This window comes from Colias philodice, chromosome 24 (genome assembly GCF_061535455.1).
Source record: "Colias philodice isolate Cphi_HAF_F1 chromosome 24, ilColPhil1 Martin Lab GWU primary, whole genome shotgun sequence".
Lineage (NCBI taxonomy): Eukaryota > Metazoa > Arthropoda > Insecta > Lepidoptera > Pieridae > Colias > Colias philodice.
This window is the reverse complement of record NC_143109.1, coordinates 7,336,073-7,350,055: the sequence shown is the minus strand read 5'-3', so window position 1 is coordinate 7,350,055 and position 13,983 is coordinate 7,336,073. Positions and strand designations below refer to the sequence as shown.

Below are 13,983 nucleotides of genomic sequence, written 5' to 3'. Positions count from 1 at the left end.
GTGTATACGTGTCAGAAGTGATACTTCTTTGGCAAGATTCAAAGATACCAAAATCGTCGCCTTACTCCAGTCCATGGCGTGACGGTATTGCCATGACGCGACCTTGAAATTTTACTCTCAACGCGCCTAAAGAAGTTTCACATAAAAAAGACAAATAAGGACATGGATAGGATATTTGGATAAAATCTTGGAGGGGATAAATAAAAAAACATTCTGCTCTGGAGTATGTGACTATTTTTATTTCGAAAAACGAAAACACCAATTAAAATTTTAAATATTAATACTATGGATAATTACAATATGTATCTTAAGTACAATTATTTTTTTCCTCTCTAAACACTTTATTGTCAAAGATTCCTCTTATTTATTGTCGACGTTTACAATTATGCCGTATTATATTAGCATATATTATTGTCAATTAATTAAACTATGATTTGTGAAAGCTCAAACAATATCTCTGTGGTATCCATTAATTAACATTTTCCAATCGAGAACGCCACAGGACTTTGTCGTAGCTTCCACAAATTGATTCTCAAAATTTATTTTTAAAATTTTGATATGATATTACATATGTATCGCTTACTGCAGATATGTAGCGCACGATCTAAGTACACCAATTTTTTTTTAACATTTAAGTTTCAGAATATGTATGACATGCTAAACAAGATCCTAAACATTAAATCGATCCATAGATAATAAAATAAGTTTGTAAATTTCTACAGAATATTGTTAAAATATTATATATAAATAAATTATATTGTATACAATAGTAATGTAGGATAGGACGTGCGTCCATTAATTAATAGAAGGATAACGAATAGATTGACTAGCTTAAAGCTGTAATGTAAGTAATACAATATTTTAAAGCCAAATTTTATAGTCTGTAAGTTTAATATGCCGACGGTGTACGTCGTTATACAAGTCGAAAGATTTGACACAATAAATACATAAGTATAATATCTAATAAGTAAATAGTTAACAACATCTCCTCGCAGCCTATTTCAGTGAAAAACAATAAAAAAAATATCGATAGCCGCCATTACGCCGTTGCGCGGCCCTGTCAATGTATAATTCCATTTTCAAAATGATTCCTAATCTATTTCTTTTTTAAAACGCAACATTGTTTATGGACATGTTACATTAGGCTGCATACAAACCTACCACCTAGCATGATTATCGATAAAAGAGCGCGTGTCGCGCTTTGCTAATTTACAAATAATCTATTATAAACATGAAACATTTAAATGTAGTTAAAGCATTATTTGTCGGGATCCGGTTGTGCAAACCATTTATTACCCAAAAATTGCAAATTTCTTTTCGCGCGCCCCGCACAGCCGAAACCGACTTAGCCGTCTCGAAGGCTTTTGAAAAACACAATATTAAATATTATGGTAATAATCTTAGCGACTAATCACAACAATAATTATTTATATAAATATTCAAACAAACTACGGGATTAATATTTATTCATGTTATATTTATAATAAATGCATGTAAAATCAATTTTGTGCTAACAGTCGTTCTTTCGAAATTATTGACCAGGATTGACTAGAATGTACCTTCATAAACGTTATATTTAATAAAAATAATATGTATTATATAAAATAAATGTACAGACTTAACATTTTGTGTATTATTGTCGCGGAAAGGGTATTCCACGAAGTCGTCGGGCTCAGACTAAACCCCGTGGAAGATTCGCGCTCGAAGTCGAGACCACACGATGAGACAGTAAGCAAGCTTCAAACAGCGACCCGCGGGCCGATAATTTAATTATTCTAACAAACATTTTATTTCTTAATCTAATAAACACCGATTGTAAAACTCTAAATACGATTAAATTATTGTCTTCGCCGGCTGACCGGCGAGAGTAATTGATCGTGTATACGTTAATCAATCAAAAGGGAATTATTGTCATCTGGAAGTCCTAGAAGATACTAATCTTACACTATAAAAATATTCTTCAAGATAAAATCGCGTCTACGTCAAAATTCAGTTTCACATATATAAAAATAATGCAAAAGCTCGCGTCCGAAGCATAAGCGATATGGTGTAGATAGTAGGATATGGTAATACTGATATATCGTGTTTAAAGCCTGAGAAATTGTACGTGGGAGGGTGTCCCGTGGAATGTGTCGGTCCTCAGCGCGAGGGTTCAGTAGTAGGGGACGAGGTCGGGCAGCGCGAGCGCCAGGTAGGGCTCCGGGCGGTACAGCGCGCGGCGGGCCGGCGGCAGCATCACGTCGGAGTAGCGGGAGAACTGCGACACCTGGCTGCGGCCTCCAGAGGGTTTTCTGCAAGAGACAACTCGATAAGAAAAAGATAGAAACAAAAGACATCGGGTGGAGCTTGCTCTGCCTGGCTCTGCCATTTATTCCTTTTCATGCATTTGTATGTTGTATTGTGTATTTCGACGAAATAAACATTGAATCCTAACTAAATAGTGTCATTCTGTGAGCTAATAACTAGTAGTCCAGTAAACAGTAAAGGAAAGAGATTACAAAAGCTCGATTGTTGAATACATAAACCAAACAAATGAACGGAACTACGAATACAGAAAGCAACAGCTATTAAAAAAGAACTTTCTAGTACATACACTTTAGTGTGTCTGGTAGGGTCATCAGCGGGGTACTCAATGGGCTGCAGACCACGTGGTTCCTGCTCTCCATACACGCCGTAAGCGTAGTCGTCACCACTGCAACAAACATACATGATTTAATTTTATTTAAAGAATACATTTTTTGTGTAGAAGAGGAAATGCATTTTTCTTAATGTTAAACTTTACGCCAAAACCTGCAATATAAAGAAGTCTACAAATCACACAAATAGAGGGATTTTACTTTTTAGACTGTTTGTCAAAATTGTATTTGAATCGATATATATTATTATTGATTATAAAAACAAGTAACAGTATAAAGTATCTATTACACACAGGTATTAACATAAATATAGATAATATGTTAAATCTTCACCTGTAAAGCTAAATTTCAATAAAAAATATTCTATATTTCTGAGCTGGTCTGGATGTATGTTTTCCGTTATATTATTATACTCAATATGTACCAGGTATCTACCTATCTTTTATCGATGGTTTAAAAGATCTTTTGAAAGTGTAGTTGAATGAATATTAATAATGTTTGAGATTCCCTTGCTTCAAATTTTACAAATTCAGTGAACAGGAAACTAGTCTGTCTAGACGTTTAATGGAATACCGATTAGAGGTAGAATAATTTTAGTATCTATTGTTAGAACTTGGATATAGCACAGATAATATTAATACTGCTACACGGTGGAGTGACGACATCCGCAGGGTTGCTGGTCAAAACTGGCGACAACGAGCAAACGACCGGGCTCAGTGGCGTGCCATAGGCCTATGTCCAGCAGTGGACAAGTGTAGGCTGACAATGATGATGATGATGATATAATACTACCTATAGGACTAGTAGATATAGGTACTGTAAATTAATTATTGATGACATAATTGTTGGCAAATGGAATCCACATTTTTCATTTTCTTGTATAGTAGGTACTCTTCTCTTAACCTAGGTATCTACTTTATATGTGATCAAATCCATGACCTAAATATACAAAGTTACCGCTAAGGTATTTCACTAAAATAATACAACTAAGTTAGATATAGTTAGACAGTAGCATAAACCCAAAAGTTGCGCCCCCATATCAAGTTAGTAATATATTCCACCTAATTAATTCTAACTTGACGTTCACTTGGATTGCGAGGGATTATTAGACCGGGAGATACTGACACAAAATTTCGAGTCATTTGTAACAGGATGGCGGTTCTACAGGGTTCTTAGTACGCAATGACAAAAAGAAAAATGATGGTGTGAACGCTGGTACCGGCGGCTTAGTCGCGTGGGCGTTAGTCGAACTCGTCGGAAAATAGCGAAAGTCAAACGATTTGTAACAGTATGGCACTTATTTTTCCTGTAAGTTTGAGGATCGACAAATATAAATACAAAATTTCAAAGATCTAGGTGTTGGAAATCTTCACTTATATAAATTAATAATAAATTTATTTTTCAAGTATGACAGCACTTTTTCCCCCTACTAGAAGTATGGCAAATATAATAATGGTCACATTTTATCAAATACTCTCCAAAAAGCCAAATGCAATACTGGTACAAAAAGATAGGCGAAATAAAAAAATTTTGCAGATTTTCGGCGGTATGGCGACCATTTGGAATCGTCCGAAAAGTATGGCATTGCGATTTTCGTAAATGGCTGCACGACGATGGTTACCTGTGCAAAAGTTAGCTTGGTACAAATGGTTGAATAATTGTTTTTTTTAAATCAACACATTCGCGTCGGTATGGCGGGCTGTAAGTCATACCGGAAAAGTATGGCATGACACTACCGCCTACTTCTTTTTTAAGGGCTATCGGTAAATTCTAAAATTTTTGTGTTACAAATCGTTTGACTTTCGCTATTTTTCCGACGAGTTCGACTAACGCCCACGCGACTAACCCACCGGTACCAGCGTTCACACCATCATTTTTCTTTTTGTCATTGCGTACTAAGACCCCTGTAGAACCGCCATCCTGTTACAAATGACTCGAAATTTTGTGTCAGTATCTCCCGGTCTATATACATAAGTAAATGTATTTATAGAGAATATAATTTAATGCCAGGTATATCTATACTAATATTATAAAACTGAAGAGTTTGTTTGCTTGTTTGAACGCGCTAATCTCAGGAACTACTGTTCCGATTTGAAAAATTCTTTCGGTGTAGCCCATTCATCGAGGAAGGTATAGGCTATAATCATCATATAAGAATAAGAATAAGAATAAGAATAATTTATTTCGCCAAAAGCCAACAACAGATATAATGAAAAGAACAAGGAATACAAAAAACACAGAAAAAGACAAAAGTGTGGCAGACCTTTAGCAAAAAGGGGACCAACTCAGTATTAAGCTAGGTGCCTTCAACAGCACAGCACTGATTTTCAGTGGCCCCCAATGTTTGAAGTACAGCTACAGACCGAAGTATAGAGGGATAGAAATTATATTAATAAAATAAACAATATTACACGTTATAAATATTATACATATAAAAAGAAGGCATAGGAATGTACATATATATACTAGAACATTAAGAAAATAGTAATAAATAATAACGAAAATAAAAAAATTAATAAACATACATACAGATAAATAGACACAAAAGAGAGATGCTACATTCTACAGTAGGTTACGGTTGTTTTTTTAAAATAAAAGCAGCAACTTTATTTTTGAAGTTATTAATGCAACGAAGGTTACGTAAGGGTGGAGGATATCATCACACTAAGACCAAAAGGAGCGGAGCCACGCGTGTCGCGGGTGAAACCACGGAGCGCAGCTAGTGTAGAATACCTACGTATCTTTGGTGTTGACCAAATTTTGTATATGATACAGATCGATAATGGTATAATATCATCAGGGAAAAATGCCGCGCGCATAAGCTAGTAAATCGACAAATAATGACAGTACAAATAATTTTTATACACTATATTTACTCGTGACTAGTGAAATTAATGAATTAGTATGTACATAACTATTTTACATCCAATCTGCACTTTAAAAACTATATTACTATATTAAAATTTAAATTCACACAAAATATAAAAGTTAAAACACAATATCCCTCACGTTGAAAGTTGGTAAAATTGAATAAGCGTTTGTAGCTAATGTACCTACCTCGAAAACTTTGCGAGATTCAAACTTGATAACTCGGTCCAACTTTTAAAATTTAATAACATCGTTTGTGGCGAAACTACCATGTTTCAACTAAAATATTTATGATAATAATTTATGAATTTTAATATCTTTGTAGAACGTGTTAGTGTTCTTTGTAGAGTAATAATGTGCTTCAAGGAATGCGTTTAACCGACTTCAAAGACAGAGGTTAGTAATTTATATTTACAATATGTATATGTATGTTCTATGCTTTATACGAATTTTACGTAACTATACATTTTATTGTTGAACGAAGTAGCCCTAAAATACATTTTTTTTATGAAAGCCTTCTTCCTGCATTTTTATACGTATACAATAATTCGGATGGATGGATGTTTGTTACCCATATACAGTAGAATAGGTAATGATTCTGGATTCAATCTAGTACAGTGATAATAGAATAAAATAATAAGAAGAGCTAAGCCATGAGCTGAAGCTAGTTATTATTATCAGAACTAAGTTATGATCCTGAAGATCCACTTCTTTAGGTAGAACTATAATACTCCAAAAAGTAATAATAAAACTTAATTAACGTTTAGAAAACGGCACGCAAATCTTATATATGAAAATGAATCGCAAAATGTGTTGGTAAGCGCATAACTCGAGAACGGCTGAACCGATTTCGATAATTCTTTTTTTATTATATTCCTTGAAGTACGAGGATGGTTCTTATGTAGAGAAAACGTAAACATGTACCACGGGCGAAGCCGGGGCGGACCGCTAGTCTTATATATAAAATTCTCGTGTCACAATGTTAGTCTGCATACTCCTCCGAAACGGGTGGACCGATTCTCATGAAATTTTCTGTGCATATCGGGTAAGTCTGAGAATCGGCCAACATCTATTTTTCATATGTACCACGGGCGAAGCCGGGGCGGACCGCTAGTAGGAAATAAAACATCTCGACAATCGGTAAAAGATGTCGCATTAAGATTTTTAACGTAGACTGTTTTTAACTGTTTTCTCCTTTATAAAGGTCTTTATGAAAGTCTTAAGCATTTTGACATTTGCACAGTCCTTTCAACATTTCCAAGAAAGTTAAAAATGTAAAGGAAATTTCATTTAATAATGTGAAATTTAGAACTACCGTCTCTCGTACTCTCCGTTGGGATTTTTTCCTAAAAAAGTCTTATAAAAAGTTGAAGGAAAAATGCTACTGAAACTTAAGATGTAAAATACTTTTTTTATTCAAAATTTAGAAGTTTTGGCTTTAATGACTCAATCTCCTGGAACCTGTGATTTTTTTACATAATTAACATTATAATATGAAAAATTGCGCGTTGATTTAAAAAATAAGTCTGGTAGGTATATTGTCGTTCAGACAGCCCTCTTTGAAAATGTCTAATTTCGATTTTTTTATCTTTCTAACTATTGAACAACGATATTCAGACTTAAATTATTCTGATAAAATTTTATTCGTTCAACTTCAGAAGCTCTTACGAATTGTTAAAAATCAAAATACATAAATTGATGTTTATCATCGCATCGGTTCGAAAAGCAGTAGGTAAGTAGGTACTTATTAACTTAAGCAACTTGCTAGCAACAGAAGCTACTTCACAGGTAACTGAGGAAACATAAGCTGAAAGCTTACAACAAACTAACGATTCGTTTGTCTGTTTGTGGAATAATATAAATAGAAATCCCGGAACTGCGATTGAAAACTTCGCTGAAGTCATTACCTACTAGGTAAAGCGTAGGTATGCAAAGTTCTATGAAACTGTCAGACTGATTAGAAAATCCATACTAATATTATAAATGTGAAAGTCTGCCTGTCTGTTACTCAATCACGCCTTAACTACTGAAACAATTTGCATGAAATTTGGTATAGAGATATTTTGATACCCGAGAAAGGTCATAGGCTACTTTTTACCCCGGGACATAGGATAGATTTTATCCCGGAAATCCCACGGGAACGGGAACTATGCGGGTTTTTCTTTGACTGCGCGGGCGAAACCGCGGGTGGAAAGCGAGTTCTATATAAATATTAATATTAAATATTCCAAGAGTACATCTACAGTATCTTCAGATCTCTATACCTAGAAATATATCAATAACTAGCTTCCGCCCGCGGCTTCACCCGCGTGGTGTTTTGATAAAAGGTAGCCTGTTCTTTCTCAGGGTCTAAAGATTGTCTGTGCCAAATTTTATAAAAATCGGTTGAGAGGTTTAAGTGGGCGTAACAGACAGTCAGACAGAGTTACTTTCGCATTTATAATATATATAATAGATAGCAGGGAAATAGGGATGATTAATCAATTTGATTGACTATTGAAGAAAAAATTATTTGAAGTAAATCTTCGAAAAAAGTTATTAAATAAAGAAGCAATATAAATCTTCACAATATGTACATCGCAATATTAACGGTATAATATAACAGTTTATCTATACTAATATTATAAAGAGGAAAAGTTTGTATGTATGTATGTATGTAAGTATGTATGTATGTATGGTTTTCACGCACAAACTACTGGACCGATTTTGATGAAATTTGGCACAGATAATCTTTAGACCCTGAGAAAGAACAAAGGCTACCTTTTATTGCGAAATATGTACCACGGGCGAAGCCGGGGCGGACCGCTAGTTTTAGTTAAAGTAATTTTGTCCCTAAGAAAACAAACTTAGTTTTGGTACACATTAGAATTAACATAAGTTTCTCTTCATGAATTTATGCGTAGAATACTTAATTTATTTAAGACCTTTCTTTATCAAGAAATTTTAAATACTTAATTTACTGAAATTTTAGTGTTATGTGAATAATAAAGAGTTGAATCGAAAATAAAGAAATCGCAAGAAAAAATACTTTTAACAATTGAATTAGCCTCTACTTTGCTTCATATACAAATCTTTAGTATCTCTTTAACTCGTATAATTGGTAGAAATATCTTGAATCAATATACCTACATAAATTGATGATATATTTTGGTATAAATACTTACCCCCGACCAGCAGCGATTTCTTTAATTTCTTGCTTTTGTTCGGTTTCATACTTCCTTTGCAGTTCGCGGATGTGTTCCTGCCTTATCAACTTCTTCAGAGCCTCGAACCTGTTGACAATTGGTAGATTTAATGAATCCCTATATAATTGAAATAATTTCAATCATACTAGTGGTCCGCCCCGGCTTCGCCCGTGGTACATATTTCGCAATAAAAGGTAGCCTATGGCCTTTCTCGGGTATCAAAATATCTCCGTACCAAATTTCATGCAAATTGGTTCAGTAGTTTAGGCGTGATTGAGTAACAGACAGACAGACAGAGTTACTTTCGCATTTATAATATTAGTATGGATTGAAATTGTAATAAATGATGCTGCATTCATAAAATCAGTAAGTATCGTATTTATTAAAATGTAAGTTATTGGGGACTTTTCTCTCTATGTAATCCTTGAAACTGAGCTTTATGACCAAGATTCGATGAAAGGTTCCTAAAGTTTTAAATTTTTAAACATAAACGATTTAAAAAGTTGTCGAGAGACTCACCAATAAAATAACAATGAGCTTAGCCCAATTAATTTTCTTATTAAATAATCACATAATATACTACTTATTAATACTTGTATATATTAATTATTATATATTATCTCAATAAAAATATAACTGACCTGTCACGTTGAGGGGGCACCATGAAAGTAGAAGCACCCCGAGGTCGAGAGGGTCCCGGGTACCGCAGGATCTTCCCAGAAGTATGGGGTACATTTAGCATTCCAAACATCTGCAACAAATTATTACAATTAGAAACTTGTACAAATAATGTCAAATTAAAGTTAAATATACGATTTGTAGGATTTGGTTTTTATTGTTAAAGTTGATCCATAAATTGTTTGAAACTCAAATTGAAAAATATGCTATTTAAGCATGGGATACCGCCGCCGAGAAATATTTCTTTAAAATGCCATAAATTAGCTTAATCTTAGTAATATATTTTGCATAATTTTACTCAAGTATTCTTCTTTTTCTCTCCGTTTTACATAACGTAATTATCATGACAATGACAATAGGTACATATCTTATATATACAAATTTGAGAGGGATTTACCAAACTCTATGTTTCTTTCATTATTATTTATAGTATCAATATAACAGCGTAGGCGTAAATGTACAGTTTTACAAAACTTAATTATTCAGTTCACCACCGAACTCTAATAAGTTTTTCATTTATATTCTTCAAAACAACTGCGTATATACAGAGCCTACAATTTACATGTTAGTACGGATGAAAAATGTTGGTCGGCGAGTCGTAGTTTCAACTCATTGATCTGGAAGTTTTAACAGACTCCACGGCCATATATCGTTGGTAAATTGCATTTTTTGTTCACGACACGTTACTGTATTGGATAAATGGAATATATTTTAATCTGTAAGTGATTTATCTGCCAGTTGGCTGTTTCAAAGGAATTATGAAGTACCTATATGGTATGACTTTTATTGTTTGTTTCTCGATTGAAAAAAAGATGACGTTTATCTTTAAAATATAATGATGACCTACTTAATTTATTTACATCTTTTTAAATCCTATCCCTAATAAAAAAATGGATGTACTCGAATTATCATCATAATTACTTATTATCATAAAAGTTGCTCTATTTATTTAGCAGAAAATGAACTTGTAAAAACAGTTAAGTTTTTATTAGAAATGCCACATGAAGACAACTCACGGAAGAAGTTTCAACTAAATAGCCGCAGGTTAGATGCTTAAAGTGAGAAATATCTTCAAGGGTTTAATTTCAATCATAGAAAAATACACTACAGAGATAAATATTGTATGTTACCCAAGATGAACATTTTTTATCATGTTTTGTTGGAGGTTTTTCCTTATATTATATAAATTTTATTTAATCGTAAAAACACGATTTCAGTTTTGATTTTTCACAAGAAACTGAATTTAGTAGTAGTTTTCTGAGTTTTGTCTATATGTGGAGTAGTCAAAGTGAAGATGGTAGGTTACGGTTTCTGAAATTGAACAAATATATTCATCTAATAGACACATTAATAACAAAATAGAAAAATGATGTGCTTATTAGTATAATTTCTTGATTTCAAACCTAAATAACATTTAAATAATTTGGAAAATCCAAAAGTGCACGCCTCATAATTTTTTTTTAATAATTATTTATTAATTATTGTTTTTGTTTATTTAATAAAAATTAAACCACATCGAATCGGGTTTGACGCACTTGGTGCACTTCTCAACTTGTACCTACACCATGCTCAAATGGTGAACTTAGCAACTTGTACACTTCTCAAATGGTACACTTCGCGACTGGTACACGTCTCAAATGGTGCACTTCGCAAATGGTGCACTTTTTAAGATTAGTTGAGATTTGGAAAAATTGTGTAAAAATGAAAGAATTTTTAGTTTTGGATGTTTAATTTTTATAATTATGTCAACACAATAATAATAATTAAACTATACAGAATCACCTTAAACACTATAACATTTTGGGTCATTTTTATTTTTTCAAAAATGAAAATGTGACTCGGATATAATAAAAATAATATAATTATGTCAAAAAAAAAGCAGATTTACAGTAAAAAAATATCATAATAAAGATATGATATAATATCATATTATATCAATAACCTTTGTAATATTATTATTTAACTTTTAACTATTACTAATTAAATAAAAGCTTTAAATTAAATCTAACCTGTTTCTTAAAAACAAATTAGTAAAAGTAATAATAAGTAAAACTTAGTAAATGTTTGATCGAAAATATAAAAAACTATTACGTAAATTAGAAGACAGAAGTATTGCGGTGGAACATTTCATGAAGAAGATCACGTTTCTCCAATTATTCAAGTAATTTAATTAATAGCTATTTACTTAATTATTAAATAGTAACAATTACAAAGTTTTACTTTTTATTAATTTTACTAATTTGTTTTTAAGAAACAGGTTATGATTTAATTTAAAGCTTTTATTTAATTAGTAATAGTTAAAAGTTAAATAATAATATTACAAAGGTTATAGATATAATATGATATTATATCATATCTTTATTATGATATTTTTTTACTGTAAATCTACTTTTTTTTGACATAACTATATTATTTTTATTATATCCGAGTCACATTTTTATTTTTGAAAAAATAAAAATGACCCAAAATGTTATAGTGTTTAAGGTGATTCTGTATAGTTTAATTATTATTATTGTGTTGACATAATTATAAAAATCAAACATCCAAAACTAAAAATTCTTTCATTTTTACACAATTTTTCCAAATCTCAACTAATCTTAAAAAGTGCACCATTTGCGAAGTGCACCATTTGAGACGTGTACCAGTCGCGAAGTGTACCATTTGAGAAGTGTACAAGTTGCTAAGTTCACCATTTGAGCATGGTGTAGGTACAAGTTGAGAAGTGCACCAAGTGCGTCAAACCCATCGAATCAGACCCTGAAAAATGAAAGGGTTCTATTCCTGAGCATACTCAAGTGTAAGAGAAAAAAAAAAGACTCGATTAGTAAAGTATTTCGGTCGCTATCGTGTTAACAAGAAAATCCTCCGCACATACAGACACACGGACGTCCAAGACAGAACTTTTTTAAACTGTTTTTTAACTTGTTTAAATAACAAAAATGACATCAAAAATATCATGAATGTTAAAAATAGTGTTTTTTCTTAATATGTGTGTGTATGTATTATCTTACAAGTGCAATATATGATACATAAAGACATTTTAAGTTTGAAAAATCAGATGTTTTGCGCGAAGTGACAGTAAGTAGTACCCACCTCAACGCTTCGCTTATGAGGCGTGCAATAATAAATGCATACATATATTGCCCACATTGCCATATTATAAACTTTGGAATGACCAATACAAATTTGCACACAACACAATATCATCACACGAATCCTCTTTTCAATTCCAAATAACCACACCACTTAATAAAGTTATTCCCAATTCAACGCAAACATAACCAAATCATTTCTACAAATAGAAATGAATACACAAAGCCATATCCAAATTTGAACACGATCTAATTTGACTTAAAATTCATTTGCGACACATCATCTAATTATGTGATGCAAATGTACATTTCGGTTCGGTTTATGCAAATTTTGTGCATAATGTACTTAGTACTTGTAACAGGGCTGTAATTAGTGTGGGGGAGGCCCGGGAAATGTGACTACATTTCAGAGGCATTACAGATAAATACGAAATCTCTGTATTTCAGTGGCCCCAAAGATAAACAGGTATAGGTACCTAGTTCATGTTTGACTTGTTTTGAGAAAAAATCAAGGTTTACTCATTACATAAAACATCGTAGGTACCGTTTCGTTTTGATAGTCATGATAAATTGCACAATTTTATCGTTAAAACTGAATAGAAATATACCCCATAACTTTGCCAAAATAAATAGTTAGTAATTATTTAACACTTTAGAACAATGTACAATTATGTCACTGTTTAAAACCTACATGTAGCATGATAGGAGTTAGAGGCTCCGGATTTTGAGGCCCCACAGTGTAGGGCCTACACCTGCCCTGCTTAATTGAAAAGCGAGGTCGGTTCGCAGTAAAGGTCGGAGGTTTGATGACGTATTTACGTAGCTAAAACTACGTGGGTTGAGACTTGAGAGTGCACTTAATTTGAATGTGGGTGTAAAATAGCGTGTAACAAACTTCATTCAGGAGGTTTTTGACGTGATTTAATAGAAACATTCATCCGTCTAAACATGCATAGTAATTTTATACTTAAAGCTGGTGGCTGAATTGAGAATGGCTTGAGAGAGCTTATGCTCAAGTGTGTTTTGAGAAATACTCAATTCAGAAATTAGCCGATCTATAAGTTGCACTATTCGTGTATAATAAAAAGAATCGCTAAATGTGTTGCTAAGCGTAAAACTCGAGAACGACTCGACCAACTCAACAATTTTTTTTAACGTTTTTGTTAAGGCACTATGGACAGAAAACACGAAAAAGGGGCGATATAAGGACATAACAACTTTAACCGGAGATAGTATATAAGCATTCAATATTATAAAAAGTTCATAAGGTATTAGGTAAGAGTTTTTTGTCAATGGCCCATTTTATTCACCTTATATTTAAATTTAGTTCAGAAATAGTCAAAGTTTTGATTGACTTACACATTTCATGAATTAGATAAGTACATAGTTTTAATGGTAAAAAGTAATTAGCGAAGTGAGGTTTAATTTAACGAAATTCCATTATAAAGTAACATTCAAAACGTAATTAATTACCTATTCATTTAATTAAAAGGGTTAAAGGAGTAATATTTCTAGGTCGCTTGG

General features: G+C 32.6%; 1 protein-coding gene across 1 annotated transcript in view; it reads right to left on the bottom strand.

Annotated features, from left to right (window-relative positions):
• Positions 1-217: 217 nt before the first annotated feature.
• Positions 218-13,983, bottom strand: part of LOC149477791 (uncharacterized) — a 92,308-nt gene continuing 78,542 nt past the window's right edge. Inside the window, exons 5-8 of the mRNA XM_089710381.1 lie at positions 9,331-9,440; positions 8,669-8,776; positions 2,594-2,692; positions 218-2,291 (exon numbers count right to left, since the gene is read on the bottom strand). Of these exons, the coding sequence (XP_089566507.1) occupies positions 2,153-2,291; positions 2,594-2,692; positions 8,669-8,776; positions 9,331-9,440 (456 nt within the window). The 3' untranslated portion in view covers positions 218-2,152. The remainder of the gene's footprint in view (positions 2,292-2,593; positions 2,693-8,668; positions 8,777-9,330; positions 9,441-13,983) is intronic.